Raw genomic sequence first — 24,582 nt, 5'->3', positions numbered from 1 at the left:
GCATTTTGACATGGTCCAAAAATCATCATTAGATAACACAAATAGTTCAATCATGATGGTCACAGCTGAAGTGTGGTGTGCAGGATACAACTTTATTATAGTTCCATCAGCAACTGCATCTTCTGTATATTTAAACACACAAACACACTGACAACAAAAGTACAATAACACAGTAATACTCTCAGATAATAAAACCATTGTCATCAGTCAACAGTTGGAGTGGCAGTGGTCCCCAAGTTAGTTACCACACCAGCAACACACAAACACACACACACACACACTGCCTTTTCAGCCACTGCGTGCAGAGCCAAAACACTGGCGGCTTCTTCCAAAGAATCTGTTGCCTAAGTAGTGCCGCTTCGCCCCATATCGCCCCCTGTACTGTTCATCATGCAGCCACCTCAAACAGCAGTCCGGGTCCAGTTCTAAGGGTGTGAGGGTGATAGGGGGGGGCTGCAGCAGAGTCTCAGGTGTGGGGGTTGTGGGGTGAGGGGGCTACTCTGTTTGTGGTCGGAGGACAAGGGCTTGATGTTAAAGCTGTCCTTAACCACATATTTATAATCACATTCACCACACCCTTAATCCTAAACTCAAACATTAAGGGGATGACAAAATATCACTGGTTAGGGGAAACTTATATCTACTCTGGGGGCATGGATGAAGGCAAAGTTCAGTCACAGGCAGCCCTGGGGTTTGGGTCTGAGGCTGGGTGGGTGCACTGCAGTGTGGTGAGGTCCGACCCCTTGCTTCTGCCCTCTCTGCCCCAGCAAGGAGCTCCATGAGTGGGCCCTTTGTCCCAGGCCGACGGGCCAGCGAGTGAGCATAGTGAGCGGGCCTCTTCAATGGCGGCTGTTTGTTTACACCGGCCAGCCCCGTCAGCTCCCATTAGCGCCTGGCCCAACGACAACCTGTGATGTGCTAATCGCAGCCGGGAGAGAGAGAGAAAGGGAGAGAGAGAGACAGAAAGAAGAGATGCCGATCGGCTCCCTGAGCCTCGCCAGGCTGGGGATAAAGGCCCTGAGCCCAGGCCGTGCGTGCGCACACAAACACACACAGTGTTCGGCATGGGGAGGAGGGGGGGAGACCCGCTCCTTTCATGTGTGGCCAAGGGCCGAAGTGATGTGAGCCCACGTCAGCAGAGCGGCAGCACAGCTCCCAGAGCTAACTACGCATCACAGATATGTGAGAGACCTGTCGCCAGAGAGAGAGAGAGACACAACTTATAAAATCCATAAATGTATCATTCTTGTGCAATATATATCTACAGGCTACATTGAGGTTTTTCTTGAATTATTTGAGGTCATCTGGTATTAGTATGTTATAATAAGCTTTAGAGCCGAACTGCACATCCGCAAAATAGCCTCCACGCCAATCGCCAAATGCCTTTGGGGACGAGCAAAATTAAACGTCTGAGTTTAATTCAATAAGAGAAAATCTGCTAAATGGAGAGTTGAAAATAAAGAGAAGGGTATGTTTGGGAAAGTCTTGGTGATGTGGTAAAAGAGGATGATAGCAGTGTTATGTGTGATGATTGTGAAGCGCAGTCACAAGATGGGGACTTCATATAGGCCTACGGAACGTCAGGGGAACTATAGTCTACTGTTCAGATGGGTTAAATGGAAACTGACTGGACACTGACTGTAAGCCTGTAACCTCTCACATAGCCTTAAACTCCTGCACACTCCTGGACATTTTGCTCTGCGAAAGAAGCAGAGACTTTAGATTCTATAAATTATTCTGGTGACCAAGGGTTTATTTTGTCTTCTAGGGCAGCATATAATGACAGAAGAGAAGCTACATGTATCTAATTATAGTTGAATAACAAATAGCCTACCAAAATGTAGTAAATTAAAAACACAAACATTTCAAATCAGGCTAAATGAATCCTGCACCCCCTGTCAAAACATTGTTCCGCTTTCTCTGAATGTAGCCTACAGCGCATTTTCTATATTAGAGGGTTAGGTGCGGGTGAGGGACTCAGATGTTCACCTTATCATATAGTCGGTCGGGTGAGGGCCTCAGATGTTCACCTTATCATATAGTCGGTCGGGTGAGGGCCTCAGATGTTCACCTTATCATATAGTCGGCGGGTGCGGACCTCAGATGTTCACCTTATCATAGTCGGGCGGTTGAGGGCCTCAGATGTTCACCTTATCATATAGTCGGGCGGGTGAGGGCCTCAGATGTTCACCTTATCATATTGTCGGCCGGTTGAGGGCCTCAGATGTTCACCTTATCATATTGTCGGCCGGTTGAGGGCCTCAGATGTTCACCTTATCATATAGTCGGTCGGGTGAGGGCCTCAGATGTTCACCTTATCATATTGTCGGGCCGGTTGAGGGCCTCAGATGTTCACCTTATCATATAGTCGGGCGGTTGCGGATGGGTTATTGTGGTCGGGTGAGGGCCTCAGATGTTCACCTTATCATATAGTCGGGCGGTTGAGGGCCTCAGATGGTCACCTTATCATATAGTCGGGCGGTTGAGGGCCTCAGATGGTCACCTTATCATATTGTCGGTCGGGTGAGGGCCTCAGATGGTCACCTTATCATATAGTCGGGCGGGTGCGGACCTCAGATGTTCACCTTATCATATAGTCGGGCGGTTGCGGATGGGTTATTAGCAATTGCGGAAGGGTGCGGGGAACACATAACTGACCCAAACACACGCTAACAGACAGTTATTAAATACTGCCATTCAACACAGTTGAAAAGTGTTTGTGCACTATGGTACACCAAATTGGTTTAGGAAGTGTGTTTGTTGCAAAGTATAGGTCTTGTACACATAGCCCAACACTCACTCACCTCTTGAACGGCTCTCCCCAGTCTTTCCTGACTCTTCACCACTCTCCTGAAACACAAGTACAACACACCATCATATTATTCCCCAAAATAAAATTAAAAATGAACACAATCACAAGGGCATAGGGGCTAGGAGAAGGTATTAAGGGGGTAGGGAGTGGAATTAGAACCAGGTCTACCTGTGTATTTTGCGAGCCACAGTGAGGGTGAACTGGCCTGGGGAGTCAGGCTGGTAGGTGGAGGGCACTATGACATAGGCCCCTGGAGGAAGGCAGCAGGCCAGACTGACAGCCTGGGTGTAGCAGTGAGGAATGCAGCTGGCCACCGGTTCCTCCTCCCTGGGTACTGTCGACTCGGCCTGCTCCTGTCCCTCTGGAGTCTGGATACACAGAGAGGTTCACATGTAACTTGTCACAACAGAATCATCTTCATATAGACAGATTTTAAAGGAGGATTAAAACAACATATCAACAGGATAAACCATAGATTCTACATTAAGGACATATTTTAGATAGGCTAACCACATACTGTTAATAAACTAGGGTCATATTTTATTAGGCACCAAGCAGAAGAAAATGGACTAAAACAAGGAGGGACTACTTGGACTTCAATAATAAACTCATTTAGTGTTTTTCATTGCAAAACGTTTTGCTAGAGTATTTCCTAATGAATACAACTCAGCTCACCTTGTACAGGTGAAAGCCGATGGCCTGGAGGTCAGTGTCAGGGCAGTTCTGGTGGAGGGTGACCCTAACATTGACCCCTGTTGACCCCGCTATGTTGTCACCCATGGTGACCGGGAACCTTGGATTCTGCCAGTGAGACAGGAAGTTCCTGCTCCCCCCGGCCGATGACCCTGTGACCCATGCGCCCCGTAAGTAGTTTGTCTCCCACTCCCCCTCTGTTACCAATGGCAAAGAGGGTCCCGGGGTCTTCACAGCACTGCAGGAGGATGGGGGAACATATAGATCCAGTTTCCTAGACTTGTAAGACAACATGATCTACAAAACAAATGGAATGATATATAAACCACTTGTGATGTATGAAAAGCAAAACTTCTGATACATTTTGATTCAGTATCTGGTCCTGGCTCCCTATTTGACCCATCTCTTTATGGTCACAGTCGTCCTACTGACCTGAGTGAGGTGGGGGAAGAGGAGAAGACCCTGAGCAGGAAGCTCCCCTCACCCCCCTGGAGGAAGGTACTGGGGATGAGCAGGTGGCAGCCAGGGTCCAGGTGTGTGTGTAGTACCACCTCACGCTCGTAGGCGTGGCAGTGTGTGGAGGCACAGGGAGGGCTGTTCAGAGTCCTAGACAGGTTCAAACACTTCTTCTCTACCTGGTGATTGACAGACAGACAGATGTACGTATTACACACACACACACACACACACACACACACACACACACACACACACACACACACACACACACACACACACACACACACACACACACACACACACACACACACACACACACACACACACACACACACACACGGAGATAAAGATGAAATCATTAAAAGCCACACACACACATTCTTATTTTAACATCTATCAGCTACAATGTTACAGTGCAGTACCAACCTTCCACATGTGCAAAGCGATGGCCTGGTAGTGTTGGTGTTGTGTGGTGCTGCTGCCCTCTTCTGGTGACTGTATGTAGTGGTGTCCTGTGTTCCTGCTATACCTTCTGTGCTGTAGCAGAGACACCAGCACCTCTCCCCTCTCAAACACCCGCAGCCAGAACTGAGGGTTGCTGCCAAAGCTACTGTTGTTACGGCAACCACCTGCTGAGTGACCTTTGACCCAGCGATCGCTGGTCTGGTGGCTATGAGTCAGCAGCTTGCCTATTGGACAGACAGGGGCTGTGAATCACACAATCACAACAACACTGGCTTTGCTTTTATGAAGGGATAGTTCACCCCCAAACCAAAGATCGTCAGACGTTCTCATACATTCAAAACTATTCAACTTTGTCTAATGCTTATATAATGAGGAAGTATTGAGTGAGTATACCAGAATAGATGCTCTGCAGGTGTCCCTCCTCATTGATAGGATAACCCACTGTGACATCATCAAACTGCAACAGGAATTCAGTCTCGTCCACCCAGAACTCTGCCTCCTGGGCCCGGCCCAGCAGGTTCAGAGTACAGGCCGGGTCCAGAGAGTTCCAGCCTTCTCCACTGCCAGGTGAGAGTGGCCAGTTTATTACTGAGACAGAGGTTCTTAAGAAAATAATTATAGATGGATTCAGGCTCAAAATGATACAAAAGAACACACACACGAGCGAGCCTTGCACGGGCATGAATTTTAAGCCCTACCCATGTCCGCGGTGTTCAGGCCCTGGGCCTTAAAGTCAGCCCTGCCCAAATGTAATAATATCTAGTGAGTTTTCAGACCCTTCCAGCGACAGTAAATTATTACAGGATTCTAGCTACACATTTCCCACTACATTCTGCTACATTAAATCATTAAAGGATTCTTGCTACACATTTCCCACTACATTCTGCTGCAAACGAGAAGCTGTCTGTGCAACAGAAGTCACAGCAATGGAGCACACACGGGCAGAAAAGCAGAAGGGGGGTCTGGTGGGAGAGGGGGAACATTACCCCTGGGACCGCAGCTGTGCGGGCTCGGGTAGTACAGCTCTAACACAAACACCCTACCTCTCTCTCCATGCTCCCTCCCAGCAGCGTCTGCCCCAGGGGTTTCTGATCCTGATTAGACGTACTCCTCCCCGTTCCACCTTCCTCACGTCCACCCACTCCATCACACTCAGGGCATGGAACTGCCCCAACTCACTGGCACCTAGGGTATAAGGGGGCAGTTGGGGTAAATATAGCCCTAAACAATATTTTAGCTACTTGCCTATTAGCAGACTTGGGGGTGTGCCAGTACCTTACTTTGAAAGGTCAGTCACAAGATTTCAATAGAAGGCTTTCAGTAAGATTCTTATAAAACTGCATTCCTTCTCCATTGGAGAACAATGGTCTGCACAGCCCAGAGCTATTTTTGTGTTTAAAATGTGAAAACAGCAGAATATTCCCAGACCAGTCATTTTTCCTCCTTACCTCCGGGGGCGCTGTGTACAGAGCAGCTGACTGAACAGCCCTCTCTGACCGCATGCAGCAGGTCCAGATCCAGCCTCCTCTTCCTGACCCAGTCACTGTCAGATGACCCCCGACCCTGGTCCTCCTCTGTCCCACAATCCCCCAAGCTCCAGCGTTCCGCCAGCCCCCCTGTCAGGTCTACCAGGGCCTCAGAGACCTGCCCCGCCCATAGGCGCTCATATGACCCCTGCAGCCTGGGGGAGGAGTAGCGACAGGAGACAACATGGGTGTATCAGAGAATGTCACAAAACCTAACTAGAGTATTGTATGGTATGGAATGGTATGTGATTGGAACAGTATAGAATATTTGGAGACCTAATATTAATTACTAGATGCAGAAACGCTGTTAGTCAATTTCAACTTTCCACCTGTCACTCACTTGGCGTAGGCCTTCTCCAGCAGAGCAACCCAAAAAGCAGTGGGGGATTGGCAGCGCGAGAAGCAGAGCTTGCCTCTGAGGCAGGGCAGCCGGTCGTCAACGGTTACCTCTGTCCAGCAGCCATGCTGCCAGAGACGGAAGAGGAAGGAGCCCCGGTACCCCCTCTCCCCCCACTGGGGCTGGGCAGGGGGCACCACCTGGGGGACAGAAAGGGTACAGGGCACTGGGTTTATCACAGTGTTTTGGTGGTATTGATAAAAGTCACCAAGTACTTCATGGACTAGGTCAGTGGCAAAGCATAGTGTATTTGCTGTAAGACTTGAATATGTGGTAGTAACCTACAGTTGTAGTTTTACTGTTCACAGCAAAACCAAAAAGCAACAAAATACTTCAATGCAATTTCAGTTTCAGGAAACTAAACGTATGTCGCTACTTCACAGAAGTACCATTTGATTTCATGGGTCTTAATAACAAACTTGTATGCAATCTGTAAATACAAAAAAAAAATTATGTTACAAGCCTAGTTGGTTTAGCCATGGAAAGAGACAGGAACCTTCCCGCTAGCCATGATTGACTGAGATAATGAGTGGGCTGGACATGCCAAGAGATGCGTTGGATTTGGTCTGCCATGTAGCATGCTTCTGTCTATAACAGTATGTGTAGGTAATCTTTTCTAATACAGCTTATTTATAAAGATATCACGTAGTAGAACTGCATAAGTGTTGCTCTCCACTTTCTGGGGGACAGAGTTTGGATTGCAAATAAGCAGACGCCGTCAAAAAGAGAACACAGAAGGCTCCGGATTACATCTTCAAGCTAAGGGCAATCATGGCATCCGTGACAGATAGGGAGAAATGTCCATCCATGTATACGGTATGAGAGTCTAGCTAGCTACATTTTCAGATATTACACATTTCAAATTTTGTCAGAAAGTTGTTTTCATTTCAAGTTAAAGTGTACAGTTAGCTAGCTAGCTAACGTTAGCTGGCTAGCTAGTTAGCTAACGTTACGTGTATGATCTGTGTAGTAATGTTATTTGTATCTCAGAGCCATTTGCTAGATATAGCCTAATGTTAGCTAGCTAACATTGAACCTGGTTAGCTACCTGCAGAATCATGCAGAGAAGTAACCTTATGACTTGGGATTTTGGTTAATTGTTTAGCTAGCTAGCTACATGTCTAAACAAAAGACTCCGCTATGCAAGTAACTATTCCAATAGAATTTGTATGACGTCACTGCAACAACCGTCGATAGACGTAGCTGGGAAATTTGCTCTGGCTATCTAGTCCGATATCAGAGCACCCTCGTCTGAGTGTGCCAGAGCGCAGAATAACTGACGAATTTACGAACGCTCAACACCTGTTGAATATAGCCGGTGTCAGTAAACGTTGGCAAAAAAAAAACTTAATTAAATTGTTGCCAGCAGCACAGTTGCATTCATCAACGCTCGGGATAACATAAAAACAGCCTAACCAGCTCTGCTAGGGCGAGTAAAATGGTCAGAGTGAGCTGTTCTCTCATTTGTGTCTAGAAGTAGCTAGCAAGCTAGCCAATGTTAGCCAGTTAGCTTGGGTGCTTGACTGCTGTTGTTAGGACAGAACGTTCGGATCAACCCTACTTTTCGTCCAGAACGTCCAGCGTACACTTCGAGAGCGAAACGCTCTGAATTTACGAGCGAATCTTACAACGCTCTGAGATTACGAATGTCAGAGCACACTCTGGCACCACTCCAAATAAAATGTACGAACACATCCGTAGTATAAACCAGCCTTTAGTATTGACATCTTTGGTTGTTTAGTACATAGCCTCACATGTGGGGCTAAAGCTTAAAAGGGTGTGAACGATGCTGTCCAGTAGGTACCAAAACATTCAAGGGCCATTTTCTCAAAAGTGTTTGTTAAAAACCATTTCAAATGTTGCTACATAAGACGGAATCGAGCCGGTCGGTCACATATACTTTACAAATTTGTGCAGCTTTACCTTGTTCATCAAATGCTGGTACTTCAGTAAGATTGTGCAGGCACAGAGGAACCAGCAGTCTCCCAGGAGGCCTTGCTTTGCATGGCCGTCATTGGTGTTGTCAGGGAAGAGTGTAGGAGACGGGCAGATCTCCTGTAAGGACAGAGAGAGAAATATGTCACCATTAACAGACACACATAATCATTGTGAGCAGATTGGACATGCTTGTTTCCATTATGTGATCAAGTGTTCACACGGTGTTGAGGAAAAAATAACATGAATGGAAGGAACACAGACTATAAATCGCATATACAGTGCATTCGGGAAAGTATTCTGAACCCTCTTCACTAACGACGACAAAAAAAAATAAAAAAAATTTAGCAAATTTATTACAAATAAAAAACAGAAATACCTTATTTACATAAGTATTCTGCCCCTATGCTATGAGACTCGAAATTGAGCTCATGTGCATCCTGCTTCCATTGACCATCCTTGAGATGTTTCTACAACTTGATTGGAGTCCACCTGCGGTAAATTCAATTGATTGGACATGTTTTGGAAAGGCACACACCTGTCTATATAAAGGTCCCACAGTTGACAGTGCATGTCCAATCAAGCCATGAGGTCGAAAGAATTGTCCGTAGAGCTGAGACAGGATTGTGTTGAGAAAAAGATCTGGGGAAGTGTACTAAAAAATGTCTGCAGCATTGAATGTCCCAAAGAACACAGTGGCCTCCATCATTCTTAAATGGAAGAAGTTTGGAACCACCAAGACTCTTCCTAGAGCTGGCCACCCAGCCAAACTGAGAAATCAGGGGAGAAGGGCCTTGGTCAGGGAGGTGACCAAGAACCCGATGGTCACTCTGACAGAGCTCTAGAGAGCTCTCGTCCTCTGTGGAGATGGGAGAAACTTCCAGAAGGACAACGATCTCTGCAGCACTTCATCAATCTGGCCTTTATGTTACAGTGGCCAGACGGAAGCCCCTCCTCAGTAAAAGGCACATGACAGCATGCTTGGAGTTTGCCAAAAGGCACCTAAAGACTCTCAAGACCATGAGAAACAAGATTCTCTGGTCTGATGAAACCAAGATTGAACTCTTTGGCATGAATGCCAAGCGTCAGGTCTGGAGGAAACCTGGCACCATCCCTACGGTGAGGCATGGTGGTGGCAGCATCATGCTGTGGGGATGTTTTTCAGCGGCAGGGACTGGGAGACTAGTCAGGATGGAGGCAAAGATGAATGAGCAAAGTACAGAGAGATCCTTGCTCCAGAGCACTCAGGACTTCAGACTGGGGGCGAAGGTTCGCCTTCGAACAGGACAACGACCCTAAGCACACAGCCAAGACAACACAGGAATGGCTTCGGGACAAGTATCTGAATGTCCTTGTGTGACACAGCCAGAGTCTGGACTTGAACCCGATCGAACATCTCTGGAGAGACCTGAAAATAGATATGCAGCAATGCTCCCCATCCAACCTGACAGAGCAGGAGAGGATCTGCAGAGAAGAATGGGAGAAACTCCCCAAATACAGGTGTGCCAAGCTTGTTGTGTCATACCCAAGAGTTGATGCTGTATTCATTGCCAAAGGCGCTTCAACAAAGAACTGCGTAAAGTGTCAGAATACTTATGTAAATGTCATTCAATTTTTATTTTTTATAAATCAGTAAATTATGGGGTATTGTGTGTATATTGATGAGGGGGGGGACTATTTAATCATTTTCAGAATAAGGCTGTAAAGTAGCAAAATAAATGTTAAAGTCAAGGGGTCTGAATACTTTCAGAAGGCACTGTATATTTTGACATACCTAAGGCCAATTCTGATTGGATAAGTTGTAGGCCCGGGTCTCACCTGTGGCCGGAGCCATGTGATGTCATCCTGGAACCTGGCGATAGGGGTGGAGTAGTCTGAGAACAGGGAGTCCTCACAGATGAAGGCAGGGTCCTCAAACAGACCCTTGAATTCTACAGCTAAAACAGTGATGAAGGAGCATGTTATCAACACTAGAAGGGATATTCAATTCAATTTTATAAAATGTAATTTCCTGCAACATATACAGTTGAAGTCGGAAGTTTACATACACTTTGGTTTGAGGCATTAAAAGTCATTTTTCAAACACACCACAAATGTCTTGTTAACAAACTATAGTTTTGGCAAGTCGGCGAGGACATCTACTTCGTGCATGACACAAGTCATTTTACAACAATTGTTTACAGACAGATTATTTCACTGTATCACAATTCCAGTGGGTCAGAAGTTTACAAGCACTAAATTGACTGTGTCTTTAAACGCCATGGAAAATTCCAGAAAATTATGTCATGGCTTCTGACATCATTTGAGTCAATTGGAAGTGTACCTGTGGATGTAATTCAAGGCCTACCATCAAACTCAGTGCCTCTTTGCTTGACATCATGGGAAAATCTAAAGAAATCAGCCAAGACCTCAGAAGAAAAGTCTGTTTCATCCTTGGGAGCAATTTCCAAACGCCAGAAGGTACCATGTTCATCTGTACAAACAATAGTACGCAAATATAAACACTATGGGACTATGTAGCCGTCATACTGCTCAGGAAGGAAATGCATTCCGTCTCCTAGAGATGAACGTACTTTGGTGCGAAAATTGCAAATCAATCCCAGAACACAAGGAACTTGTGAAGATGCTGGAGGAAACAGGTCCAAAAGTATCTATATCCACAGTAAAACGAGTCCTATATCTACATAACCTGAAAGGCCGCTCAGCAAGGAAGAAGTCACTGCTCCAAAACCGCCATAAAAAAGCCAGACTCTGGACTGCACATGGGGACAATGATTGTACTTTTTGGAGAAATGTCCTCTGGTCCAATTAAACAAAAATAGAACTGTTTGGCCATAATGACCATCGTTATGTTTGGAGGAAAAGGGGTGAGGCTTGCAAGCCGAAGAACCCCATCCCAACTGTGAAGCACGGGGGTGGCAGCATCATGTTGTGGGGGTGCTATGCAGCAGGAGGGACTGGTATACTTCACAAAATAGATGGCATCATAAGGATGGAAAATGATGTGGATATATTGAAGCAACATCAAGACTAGAGGTCGACCGATTATGAGTCTTCAATATTCCAGTATTAGGTTGTAGTTATTATAGGACTCTCTCTATACCATTTGTATTTCATATACCTTTGACTATTGGATGTTCTTATAAGCACTTTAGTATTACCAGTGTAACTGTATAGCTTCCATCCCTCTCCTCACTCCTACCTGGGCTCGAACCAGGAACACATCGACAACAGCCACCCTCGAAGCAGCTTTACCCATGCAGAGCAAGGGGAACAACTACTCCAAGTCTCAGAGCGAGTGACGTTTGAAACGCTATTAGCACCCCGCTAACTAGCTAGCCATTTCACATCACATCGTTATGCCAGCCTCATCTCGGGAGTTGATAGGCTTGAAGTCATAAACAGCAGAGCTTCTAGCAAAACGCACGAAAGTGCTGTTTGAATGAATGCTTATGAGCCTGCCGGTGCCCATCATCGCTCAGTCAGACTGCTCTATCAAATCATAGACTTAGTTATAACATGATAACACAGAGAAATACGAGCCTTAGGTCATTAATATGGTCGAATCCGGAAACTATCATCTCGAAAACAAAACATTTATTCTTTCAGTGAAATACGGAACTGTTCCATATTTTATCTAACGGGTGGCATCTATCAGTCTAAATATTGCGGTTACATTGCACAACCTTCAATGTTATGTCATAATTACATAAACTTCTGGCAAATTAATTTGCAATGAGCCAGGCGGCCCAAACTGTTGCATATACCCTGACTCTGCGTGCAATGAACGCAAGAGAAGTGACACAATTTCACCTGGTTAATATTGCCTTCTAACCTGGATTTCTTTTAGCTAAATATGCAGGTTTAAAAATATATACTTCTGTGTATTGATTTTAAGAAAGGCATTGATGTTTATGGTTAGGTACACGTTGGAGCAACGGCATTCCTTTTTCGCAAATGTGCACCGCATCGATTATATGCAGCGCAGGACACGCTAGATAAACTAGTAATATCATCAACCATGTGTAGTTATAACTAGTGATTATGATTGAATAAGTTTAATGCTAGCTAGCAACTTACCTTGGCTTCTTACTGCATTCGCGTAACAAGCGGGCTCCTCGTGAGGCAGGTGGTTAGAGCGTTGGACTAGTTCACCGTAAGGTTGCAAGATTGAATCCCTGAACTGACAAGGTAAAAATCTGTCGTTCTGCCCCTGAACAAGGCAGTTAACTCACCGTTCGTAGGCCGTCATTGAAAATAAGAATGTGTTCTTAAAGTACTTGCCTAGTTAAATAAAGGATAAATAAAGGTGGGAAAAAATAGAGAGAGAGAAAAAAAAAAAATAATAATAATAATAAAAAATAATTTAAAAAAAAATCGGCGTCCAAAATTACCGATTTCCGATCGTTATGAAGACTTGAAAATCGGCCATTTTGATTAATCAGTCGACCTCTAATCAAGACATCATCAGTCAGGAAGTTAAAGCTTGGTCGCAAATGGGTCTTCCAAATGGACAATGACCACAAGCATACTTCCAAAGTTGTGGCAAAATGGCTTAAGGACAACAAAGTGAAGGTATTGGAGTGACCATCACAAAGCCCTGACCTCAATCCTATAGAACATTTGTGGGCAGAACTGAAAAATTGTGTGAGAGCAAGGAGCCCTACAATCCTGACTCAGTTACACCAGCTCTTTCAGGAGGAATTGTCCAAAATTCACCCAACTTATTGTGGGAATCTTGTGGAAGGCTACCCAAAGCATTTGACCCAAGTTAAACCATTTGAAGGCTATGCTACCAAATACGAATTGAGTGTATGTAACTTCTGAAAACTGAGTTTAAACGTATTTGGCTAAGGTGTATGTAAACTTCCGACTTCCACTGTAATTGATCCTTCAACATTACAGTAAAGCAAAATAAATTCATAGGCTAATAACAGCAGTACACAGGTATAGGGGCAACGTAATGTCAAGTTACCAACAGTTGTTTACTAAAAAGAGACTGTCACCCTCAAACTTACCCCGCTCATCTTCCTCCATCGCCTCCCTGTCTTGTCTGTGAATCACTCACGATGCACTACTTCTCCTCTACTCCACAACCAAGGAGCTGGGTTTTTCATGACCCCACCATTCTTGAAGATACAGCATTATGTTTTCTTCAAAATAATCAGAACAGACTGTAATGGCAAGATAAATTGGTAGCCAGCAATTGCATATCAAAACAAACAGCCAGATGAACAGATGAGCTTTGATGCAAATATAGACTACAGTTGTGGCAAAACGTTTTGAGAATGACACAAATATTAATTTTCACAAAGTCTGCTGCCTCAGTTTGTATGATGGCAATTTGCATATACTCGAGAATGTTATGAAGAGTAATCAGATGAATTGCAATTAATTGCAACGTCCCTCTTTGCTATGCAAATGAACTGAATCCTAAAAAAAAACATTTCCATTGCATTTCAGCCCTGCCACAAAAGGACCAGCTAACATCATGCCAGTGATTCTCTCGTTAACACAGGTGTGAGTGTTGACAAGGACAAGGCATTTTTTTTATAAATACATTTTTTATTTTATCTTTATTTAACTAGGCAAGTCAGTTAAGAACAAATTCTTATTTTCAATGACGGCCTAGGAACAGTGGGTTAACTGCCTTGTTCAGGGGCAGAACGACAGATTTTTACCTTGTCAGCTTGGGGGTTTGAACTTGCAACCTTCCGGTTACTAGTCCAACACTCTAACCACTAGGCTACCCTGCAACATGATCACTCTGTCATGCTGATTGAGTTCAGATAACAGACTGGAAGCTTCAAAAGAAGGGTGGTGCTTGGAATCATTGTTCTTCCTCTGTCAACCATGGTTACCTGCAAGGAAACATGCGCCGTCATCATTGCCTTGCACAAAAAGGGCTTCACAGGCAAGGATATTGCTGCCAGTAAGATTGCACCTAAATCAACCATTTATTGGATCTTCAAGGAGAGTGGTTCAATTGTTGTGAAGAAGGCTTCAAGCGCCCAAGAAAGTCCAGCAAGCGCCAGGCCCGTCTCCTAAAGCTGATTCAGCTGCGGGATCGGGGCACAACCAGTACAGAGCTTGCTCAGGAATGGCAGCAGGCAGGTGTGAGGGCATCTGCACGCACAATGAGGCAAAGACTTTTGGAGGATGGCCTGGTGTCAAGAAGGGCAGCAAAGAATCCACTTCTCTCCAGGAAAAACATCAGGGACAGACTGATATTCTGCAAAAAGGTACAGGGATTGGACTGTTGAGGACTGGGGTAAAGTCATTTTCTCTGATTAATCCCCTTTCCGGTTGTTTGGACATCTGAAAAAAAGCTTGTCCGGGGAAGACAAGGTGAACGCTACCGTCAGTCCTGTGTCATGCCAACAGTAAAGCATCCTGAGACCATTCATGTGTGGGGTTGCTTCTCAGCCAAGGGAGTGGGCTCACTCACAATTTTTCCTAAGAACACAGCCATGAATAAAGAATGGTACCAACACATCCTCAGAGAGAAACTTCTCCCAACCATCCAGGAAAAGTTTGGTGATGAACAATGCCCTTTCCAGCATGATGGAGCACCTTGCCATAAGGCAAAATTGATAACTAAGTGGCTCGGGGAACAAAACATTAATATTTTGGGTCCATGGCCAAGAAACTCCACAGACCTTAATCCCATTGAGAACTTGTGGTCAATCCTCAAGGCCCGGGTGGACAAACAAAAACCCACAAATTCTGACAAACTCCAAGCATTGATTATGCAAGAATCGGCTGCCATCAGTCAGGATGTGGCCCAAAAGTTAATTGAAAGCATGCCAGGGCGGATTGCAGAGGTCTTGAAAAAAGAAGGGTCAACACTGCAAATATGGACTCTTTGCATCAACTTCATGTAATTGTCAAAAAAAGCATTTGACACTTATGAAATGCTTGTAATTATACTTCAGTATTCCATAGTAACATCTGACAAAAATATCTAAAGACACTGAGGCAGCAGACTTTGTGAAATGTAATATTTGTGTCATTCTCAAAACTTTTGGCCACAACTGTATTAGCGAGATTCACCATTGCTCCTGTACTCTTGAATTACCATATCCTATAGTGATTCCCCTTTTCATTGGTTATGGCCATAGCTAAAGGGGTCTACACAGAATATGCAAACGGAGCCGATGGAGCGTTTTATTTATTTAACGTAACCCTTATATGGTGGTCAGAGGAAGCCCAGTGGCCGGTAATGGGAGAAAATGGAGCGAGACATTCGGCAACTTTTCTCACCGATTAAACATTTGAGCTCAATACAGTTTTCTGTTTCCAAAACTAGAACTGTTCCGAACAGAGTGGACTAAGTTTTGTAGACTTTTCAAGCATTTCTACCAGCAACCATGTGCAACCAGAGAAAAAAAGAGAAGACCACCATTACAATCACACACAGACGCATACAAAGCTCTCCTTTGCCCTCCATTTGGCTAATCTGACCATAATTATATTCTCCTGATTCCGGCTTACAAGCAGAAACTAAAGCAGGTAGTACCAGTGACTTGTTTAATACCTAAGTGGTCAGATGATGCAGTGCTACGCTACAGGACTGTTTTGCTAGCACAGACTGGAATATGTTCTGGGATTCATCCAATGGCATTGAGGAGTATACCACCTCAGTCACAGGCTTCATCAATAAGTGAATCTACGACGTTGTCCCAACAGCGACAGTACATACATATTCCAACCAGAAGCCATGGATTACGGGCAACATCCTCACTGAGATAAAGGCCAGAGCTGCCACTTTCAAGGAGCGGGACACTAATCCGGACACTTACAAGAAATCCCGCTGTGCCATCAGATGAAACATCAAACAGGCAAAGCGGCAATACAGGACTAAGATTGAATCTTACTATACAGGCTCTGATGATTGTCGGATGTTGCAGGGCTTGAAAAACAGACTACAAAGGGAAACCCAGCAGCGAGCTGCCCAGTGATGCAAGTCTACCAGTCGAGCTAAATGCCTTTTATGCACGCTTCGAGGCAAGCAACACTTAAGCAAGCATGAAAGCACCAGCTGTTCCGGTCGACTGTGTGATCACGGTCTCGGTAGCCGATGTGAGCAAGACCTTTATACAGGTCAACATTTACAGCCCCGGGGCCAGACGAACTACCAGGATGTGTACTCAAAGCATGTGCGCACCAACTGTCAAGTGTCTTCACTGACATTTTCAACCTCTCCCTGACCGAGTCTGTAATACCTACATGTTTCAAGCAGACCACTATAATCCCTGTGCCAAAGAAAGCAAAGGTAACCTGCCTAAATGATTACCGCCCTGTAGCACTCACGTCGATAGCCATGAAGTGCTTTGAAAGGCTGGTCATGGCTCACATCAACACCATCATCCCAGAAACCCTAGACCCACTCCAATTCGCATAGCGCCCCAATAGATCCACAGATGACGCAATCTCAAATTGCATTCCACACTGCCCTTTCTCACCTGGACAAAAGGAACACCTATGTGAGAATGCGGTACATTGACTACAGCTCAGCGTTCAACACCATAGTGCCCACAAAGCTCATCACTAAGCTAAGGACCACTAAATATCTGCCTCTGCAACTGGATCCTGGACTTCCTGATGGGCCGCCCCAAGTGGTAAGGGTAAGCAACAACACATCTGCCTCGCTGATCCTCAACACAGAGGCACCTCAAGGGTGCGTGCTTGTCCCCTCCTGTACTCCCTGTTCACCCACGACTGTGTGGCCAAGCATGACTCAAATACCATCATTAAGTTTGCTGACGACACAACGGTGGTAGGCCTGATCAATGAAAACGATGAGACATGGTGCTCAGAGATCTGGCAGTGTGGTGCCAGGACAACAACCTCTCCCCCAATATGAGCAAGACAAAGAAGCTGATTGTGGTCTACAGGAAAGGGAGGGCTGAACAGGCCCCCACTAACAACAACAGGGCTGTAGTGGAGCGGGTCAAGAGTTTCAAGTTCCTTGGTGTACACATCACCAACAAACTATCTTGGTCCAAACATACCAAGATAGTCGTGAAGAGGGCACGACAAAAACCTTTTCCCTCTCAGGAGATTTGGCAGGTGTCCCAGATACGTATTTGGTATTGTGTGTAGGTATTGTGTGTAGATTACTGAGGATTTTATTTAACTAAAACCATTTTAGAATAAGGCTGTAACATAACAAAATGTGGGAAAAATCAAGGGGTCTGAATACTTTCCGAATGCACTGTATATGGCCAATATACTGCGGCTGAGGGCTGTGTCCAGGCACTCCGTGTTGCGCCGTTCATAAGAACAGCCTTAGCCGTTGTATATTGGCCATATACCACAACCCCTCTGGCCTTATTGCTTAAATAACCTAGGCTACACTTTTACATGTAGACTAATTATTTATGTATATTTATGCACAATATATGTCAATATTATTGTTGGCCATTTTAGAGGAAATTTTATGTGAATTTCTGGCTCAGTTGAGAGTTCCATGTATTTATTTTAGTAGTAGGCTCTTCTTATTAGTCGTTTACATCCCTATGAATGAATGACCTATATGTTCTAGAGTAGACCCATGTTGGCATATCAAAAAACATCAACACGTATTTGAATTTGGGAAGTTCATGTTCAGTTTGGGACAATTTAAATTGCACTACAGGACAATTCTGGGACAGTGATGAAAAAAGCTAGCAAGCTAACATTGGCTAGAAAGTTGAAGTCAGAGGAGAGAGAGAGAGCAGCGTGCAGCAGTGCGGAGCACAGCGGCGGTGAGGACAGAGAGGAGCCAATTAACTTAATTACTGACTAAGTAGTCAGAGGTGACAGGTAGCTTAGTGGTTAGAGCGTTGGACTAGTAACCGCAAGGTTGCAAGATCGAATCCCCGAGCTGACAAGGTAAAAAAAATCTGTTCTGCCCGTTCCTAGGCCGTCATTGAAAATAAGCATTTGTTTTTAACTGACTTGCGGTAAATGTAAAATGATAATAGTTGTGATTGATTAATAGTAGAATACAACTCTTGATGTACTGGACTCGTGATGGATCTCCTTTTGCTCTTTCCTTTCCATCTTGCTCCAGAGGGATGGATAACTGGTACGTCAAGCTGCCTGCAGTCACACATTCATTTAAAAAAAAATATTCAATAAAAGACAAATAGCAAAATGTTGGGGTTTTTCACTTCTATAGTTCATATTAAATCATTTGGTGTAAACCAATAACAAAGGCAGATATGAAGAGAACAATTTAAAGTTAGAGCAATTTTACCAGTTGTATTTACATAGATTGTCATTATAGAGACACCAATTGGAAACATGTGCCAACTTGGCTACATAGCTGACGCACGCTGGACTGTCCATTAATCACGGTACCCCATTCTGCTTGTTTGTTTATCTGTCGGCCCAGTTGCCTAGTCAACGCCATTTTACCTGCTGTTTGTTGTGCTAGCTGATTAGCCTCGCCTACTGTTTTTAGCTAGCTTTCCCAATTCAACACCTGTGATTACTGTATGCCTCGCTGTATGTCTCTCCCAAATGTCAATATGCCTTGTATACTGTTGTTCAGGTTAGTTATCATTGTTTTAGTTCACAATGGAGCCCCTAGATCCACTCTGCATACCCCTGTTACCTCCTTTGTCCCACCCCCACACATGCGGTGACCTCACCCATTACAACCAGCATGTCCAGAGATACAACCTCTCTCATCATCACCCAGTGCCTGGGCTTACCTCCGCTGTACCCGCACCCCACCATACCCCTGTCTGCGCATTATGCCCTGAATATATTCTACCATGCCCAGAAACCTGCTCCTCTTATCCTCTGCCCCCAACGCTCTAGGCGACCAGTTTTGATAGCCTTTAGCCGCACCCTCATACTACTCCTTCTCTGTTCCGCGGGTGATGTGGAGGTAAACCCAGGCCCTGCATGCCCCCAGGTACCCTCATTTGTTGACTTCTGTGATCGAAAAAGTCTTGGTTTTATGCATGTCAACATCAGAAGCCTCCTCCCTAAGTTTGTTTTACTCACTGCTTTAGCACACTCTGCTAACCCTGATGTCCTTGCCGTGTCTGAATCCTGGCTCAGGAAGGCCACCAAAAATTCAGAGATTTCCATACCCAACTATAACATCTTCCGTCAAGATAGAACTGCCAAAGGGGGCGGAGTCGCAGTCTACTGCAGAGATAGCCTGCAAAGTAATGTCATACTTTCCAGGTCCATACCCAAACAGTTTGAACTACTAATTTTGAAAATTACTCTCTCCAGAAACAAGTCTATCACTGTTGCCGCCTGCTACCGACCCCCGTCAGCTCCCAGCTGCGCCCTGGACACCATTTGTGAATTGATCGCCCCTCATCTAGCTTCAGAGTTTGTTCTGTTAGGTGACCTAAACTGGGATATGCTTAACACCCCGGCAGTCCTACAATCTAAGCTAGATGCCCTCAATCTCACTCAAATCATCAAGGAACCCACCAGGTACAACCCTAACTCTGTAAACAAGGGCACCCTCATAGACGTCATCCTGACCAACTGGCCCTCCAAATATACCTCCGCTGTCTTCAACCAGGATCTCAGCGATCACTGCCTCATCGCCTGTATCCGCCACGGAGCCGCAGTCAAACGACCACCCCTCATCACTGTCAAACGCTCCCTAAAACACTTCTGTGAGCAGGCCTTTCTAATCGACCTGGCCCGTGTATCCTGGAAGGACATTGACCTCATCCCGTCAGTTGAGGATGCCTGGTCATTCTTTAAAAGTAACTTCCTCACCATTTTAGATAAGCATGCTCCGTTCAAAAATGCAGAACCAAGAACAGATACAGCCCTTGGTTCACTCCAGACCTGACTGCCCTCGACCAGCACAAAAACATCCTGTGGCGGACTGCAATAGCATCGAATAGCCCCGTGATATGCAACTGTTCAGGGAAGTCAGGAACCAATACACGCAGTCAGTCAGGAAAGCTAAGGCCAGCTTCTTCAGGCAGAAGTTTGCATCCTGTAACTCCAACTCCAAAAGTTCTGGGACACTGTGAAGTCCATGGAGAACAAGAGCACCTCCTCCCAGCTGCCCACTGCACTGAGGCTAGGAAACACGGTCTCCACCGATAAATCCATGATTATCGAAAACTTCAATAAGCACTTCTCAACGGCTGGCCATGCCTTCCGCCTGGCTACTCCAACCTCGGCCAACAGCTCCGCCCCCCGTAGTTCCTCACCCAAGCCTCTCCAGGTTCTCCTTTACCCAAATCCAGATAGCAGATGTTCTGAAAGAGCTGCAAAACCTGGACCCGTACAAATCAGCTGGGCTTGATAATCTGGACCCGCTATTTCTGAAACTATCTGCCGCCATTGTCGCAACCCCTATTACCAGCCTGTTCAACCTCTCTTTCATATCGTCTGAGATCCCCAAGGATTGGAAAGCTGCCGCAGTCATCCCCCTCTTCAAAGGGGGAGACACCCTGGACCCAAACTGCTATAGACCTATATCCATCCTGCCCTGCCTATCTAAGGTCTTTGAAAGCCAAGTCAACAAACAGGTCACTGACCATCTCGAATCCCACCGTACCTTCTCCGCTGTGCAATCTGGTTTCCGAGCCGGTCACGGGTGCACCTCAGCCACACTCAAGGTACTAAATGATATCATAACCGCCATCGATAAAAGACAGTACTGTGCAGCCGTCTTCATCGACCTCGCCAAGGCTTTCGACTCTGTCAATCACCAAATTCTTATCGGCAGACTCAACAGCCTCGGTTTTTCGGATGACTGCCTTGCCTGGTTCACCAATTACTTTGCAGACAGAGTTCAGTGTGTCAAATCGGAGGGCATGCTGTCCGGTCCTCTGGCAGTCTCTATGGGGGTGCCACAGGGTTCAATTCTCGGGCCGACTCTTTTCTCTGTATATATCAATGATGTTGCTCTTGCTGCGGGCGATTCCCTGATCCACCTCTACGCAGACGACACCATTCTATATACTTTCGGCCCGTCATTGGACACTGTGCTATCCAACCTCCAAACGAGCTTCAATGCCATACAGCACTCCTTCCGTGGCCTCCAACTGCTCCTAAACGCGAGTAAAACCAAATGCATGCTTTTCAACCGATCGCTGCCTGCACCCGCATGCCCGACTAGCATCACCACCCTGGATGGTTCCAACCTTGAATATGTGGACATCTATAAGTACCTAGGTGTCTGGCTAGACTGCAAACTCTCCTTCCAGACTCACATCAAACATCTCCAATCAAAAATCAAATCCAGAGTCGGCTTTCTATTCCGCAACAAAGCCTCCTTCACTCACGCTGCCAAGCTTACCCTAGTAAAACTGACTATCCTACCGATCCTCGACTTCGGCGATGTCATCTACAAAATGGCTTCCAACACTCTACTCAGCAAACTGGATGCAGTCTATCACAGTGCCATCCGTTTTGTCACTAAAGCACCTTATACCACCCACCACTGCGACTTGTATGCTCTAGTCGGCTGGCCCTCACTACATATTCGTCGCCAGACCCACTGGCTCCAGGTCATCTACAAGTCCATGCTAGGTAAAGCTCCGCCTTATCTCAGTTCACTGGTCACGATGGCAACACCCATCCGTAGCACGCGCTCCAGCAGGTGTATCTCACTGATCATCCCTAAAGCCAACACCTCATTTGGCCGCCTTTCGTTCCAGTACTCTGCTGCCTGTGACTGGAACGAATTGCAAAATCGCTGAAGTTGGAGACTTTTATCTCCCTCACCAACTTCAAACATCAGCTATCCGAGCAGCTAACCGATCGCTGCAGCTGTACATAGTCTATTGGTAAATAGCTCACCCTTTTCACCTACCTCATTCCCATACTGTTTTTATACTGTTTTTATTTATTTACTTTTCTGCTCTTTTGCACACCAACATCTCTACCTGTACATGCCCATCTGATCATTTATCACCAGTGTTAATCTGCAAAATTGTATTATTCGCCTACCTCCTCATGCCTTTTGCACACATTGTATATAGACTGCCCATTTTTTTCTACTGTGTTATTGACTTGCTAAATTGTTTACTCCATGTGTAACTCTGTGTTGTCTGTTCACACTGCTATGCTTTATCTTGGCCAGGTCGCAGTTGCAAATGAGAACTTGTTCTCAACTAGCCTACCTGGTTAAATAAAGGTGAAATAAATAAAAATAAATAAAAAACTCCACATGCGGCGTAAAAAATGGGTGCCAGTTTTCAAGCTTTGTGGGCGGGTTGAGTTGTCAGTGCGTCATAAATTATTGCTCGACTTGGCAACCCTGCTGCTACTCCAAAAATCACACGTGTACGCACGCACGTAGATCAACGGAGTGGAGTTTGTCTCAGGAGAACAGTAGTAACACTGATAGAACAAATAGACAGATATTTCACCGGCTGTAAATTAAATGTGAAGCATTCAGTTGGCGTTTCCACTCAACAACAAATACAGTAGCGAGAGGAAGCCCAGTGGCCACAGTTTTACATTACCAAAACTAGAATGTGTAACAAGCAGGGTGGACTGCGATTTGTAGACTTTACCCCTTTCCAAAGTTTTAAAAAATTGCGTTGTTTAGGAGTGCAAGCACAGAGGGGGTAACCGGGGCACGTCACATGGGGCTATAAAGATGAAGCATCGTTCAGAAGGTTTTCTAACCACCGAATGTGGTAGTGGGAGGAAGTCCAGTCGAGGGTATTGGGAGAGGATAGAACTGCTAATTTTCTCATCGATGAAACATCTTCTCAAAATAAATTCGGTTCCCAAAACTACAAATATATTACCAACACAGTGCACTACGTTTTATAGACTTGGCACTTTGCCAAAGTTTAGTTACATTTTTAATTGCGTTGTTTAGGAGTGCAAGGTCGAATTAAGTGAAATCGCATTTTACAAGTGAGGCGTTCCCTAACGGATACATGCAAATCAATGATGGAATGCGCCAACGGGATCTCACTAGCTCACGCTTGGCTCTGCCCACCTCCTTGTTTGTTCTGCCCACTACTATGATTCATCTGCTCCCATGGGAAACGACAGGCTCTGGTCTATCTTGGGTTGGTTATAAACATCTTTGGTAGTAGGCTAGCTATAAAGGTAATCCCAAACCGAGACAATAGAGAAGAAACACAATGAATATCAGACTAGTCATTAAAGAACCCTGGGTTACAGCCTCCGAGTGAGAGGTCTAGCTAGCTCTTTGCCAAAGTCGTGCATCGTTCACTGCAGTCAGCGTTTTTAAAATAATGTGGATGATGGCTAGCTGGCTAACGTTAGTTATTTAGCGTTAGCCAGCTAGCAAGCTAACGTTAGTAAACTAGGCATGTTAGCTAACTACGTTTTACATCGCTATTAGACAATGATAAAAACTACTTGAAACGCTGAAATCACATATTTTTACCATAAGAGTGCATAAATACAATTGAGAAATTTCTGAAAAGAAACGTAGCAGGCAAATACCTGAATATAGTCCTGCCAAATCTCTCCCGGAAGGACAGTGACAGCAAGCGGCCCATTCATTATGCGAATCCTTCCAGTTTGAGAGTTTTTGGTATTATGGTCCCACCCCGTGGCTATACATTGCATTACACAAGGTTTATCTGGAATGGACAGGCATCACATCACACGACATAGCAACATTCGCTTTGCTTGGATGGACGTTTGGATATTAGAAAACAGGTTGAGGTTAAGAGGGTTACTGCTGTAGGCTACTTAGAATAATATTTAGCCAACGTTTAGCAGACGCTCTTATCCAAACCGAATTACAGGAGCAATCACGGTTAAGTGCTTAATCATCTTGAGATCAATGCCCTCTCCTGTTTCTTAATATGTGTTTGCACACGATCTGGCTACTGCCCTACACAGGATATTTCATTCTGATTTGTATTCTGAATCTGATTTGAACTTGGTCCTTTTATTGGTCCTTTTCTTTTTTGCGTTTTCTTTAGGGCTTCACTGAAGGAACCTGTCTAAGTGCCCTAGACAAGACATGCTCAACAGAGACCAACGACTGCTTGCTCACACCAAAGGAAATTACTCTAACACCCTTTACCAGAGACCAGAACAAAGAAAACATGGGTCAATGAAAGAGTACAGAATAAAAGATAAAGGAAGAAAGGCAAATGATATCAGATTAACTCAATAATCAGATGAGCTAAAAATACTTTCCAGGTGTGGGCATAGACAAGGCTCTGCTGCAATTCTCAGGTCGTAAGTCCTTGGAGAAGCTGCTCAAACACTACAAACAAAGAGAGATGGAACCGAATGAAAATGCTGCAGCATGGATACATCCCTGGTTATCTCTATAGTAATAGACAGATCTGTAGCATCCATAGAGC

The 24,582-nt window shown here is 45.2% G+C and overlaps 1 protein-coding gene across 8 annotated transcripts; it reads right to left on the bottom strand.

Annotated features, from left to right (window-relative positions):
* Nucleotides 1-73: 73 nt before the first annotated feature.
* capn10 (calpain 10) lies at nt 74-23,848 on the bottom strand. Of its 8 annotated transcripts, none has more exons than XM_035788562.2 (15): nt 23,705-23,848; nt 18,230-18,373; nt 13,306-13,440; nt 10,106-10,224; nt 8,276-8,407; nt 6,296-6,492; nt 5,878-6,110; nt 5,473-5,614; nt 4,823-4,989; nt 4,391-4,653; nt 3,938-4,140; nt 3,488-3,743; nt 2,981-3,180; nt 2,805-2,850; nt 74-1,191 (listed from the first exon to the last, which is right to left on the bottom strand). In XM_035788562.2, exons 3-15 carry the CDS (start codon nt 13,322-13,324, stop codon nt 1,162-1,164), a joined length of 2,007 nt encoding a protein of 668 aa, XP_035644455.1. In that variant the 5' UTR covers nt 13,325-13,440; nt 18,230-18,373; nt 23,705-23,848; the 3' UTR covers nt 74-1,161. The 8 variants fall into 8 exon arrangements, with proteins under 8 accessions (XP_035644455.1, XP_035644457.1, XP_035644456.1 ...); XM_035788564.2 differs by having other exon boundaries at nt 18,284-18,373; XM_035788563.2 differs by having other exon boundaries at nt 18,295-18,373.
* Nucleotides 23,849-24,582: the final 734 nt, after the last annotated feature.

The sequence above is a fragment of the Oncorhynchus keta genome, chromosome 15 (genome assembly GCF_023373465.1).
Source record: "Oncorhynchus keta strain PuntledgeMale-10-30-2019 chromosome 15, Oket_V2, whole genome shotgun sequence".
NCBI lineage: Eukaryota > Metazoa > Chordata > Actinopteri > Salmoniformes > Salmonidae > Oncorhynchus > Oncorhynchus keta.
The sequence above is the reverse complement of the archived record's forward strand: the minus strand, read 5'-3'. Positions and strand labels throughout refer to the sequence as shown.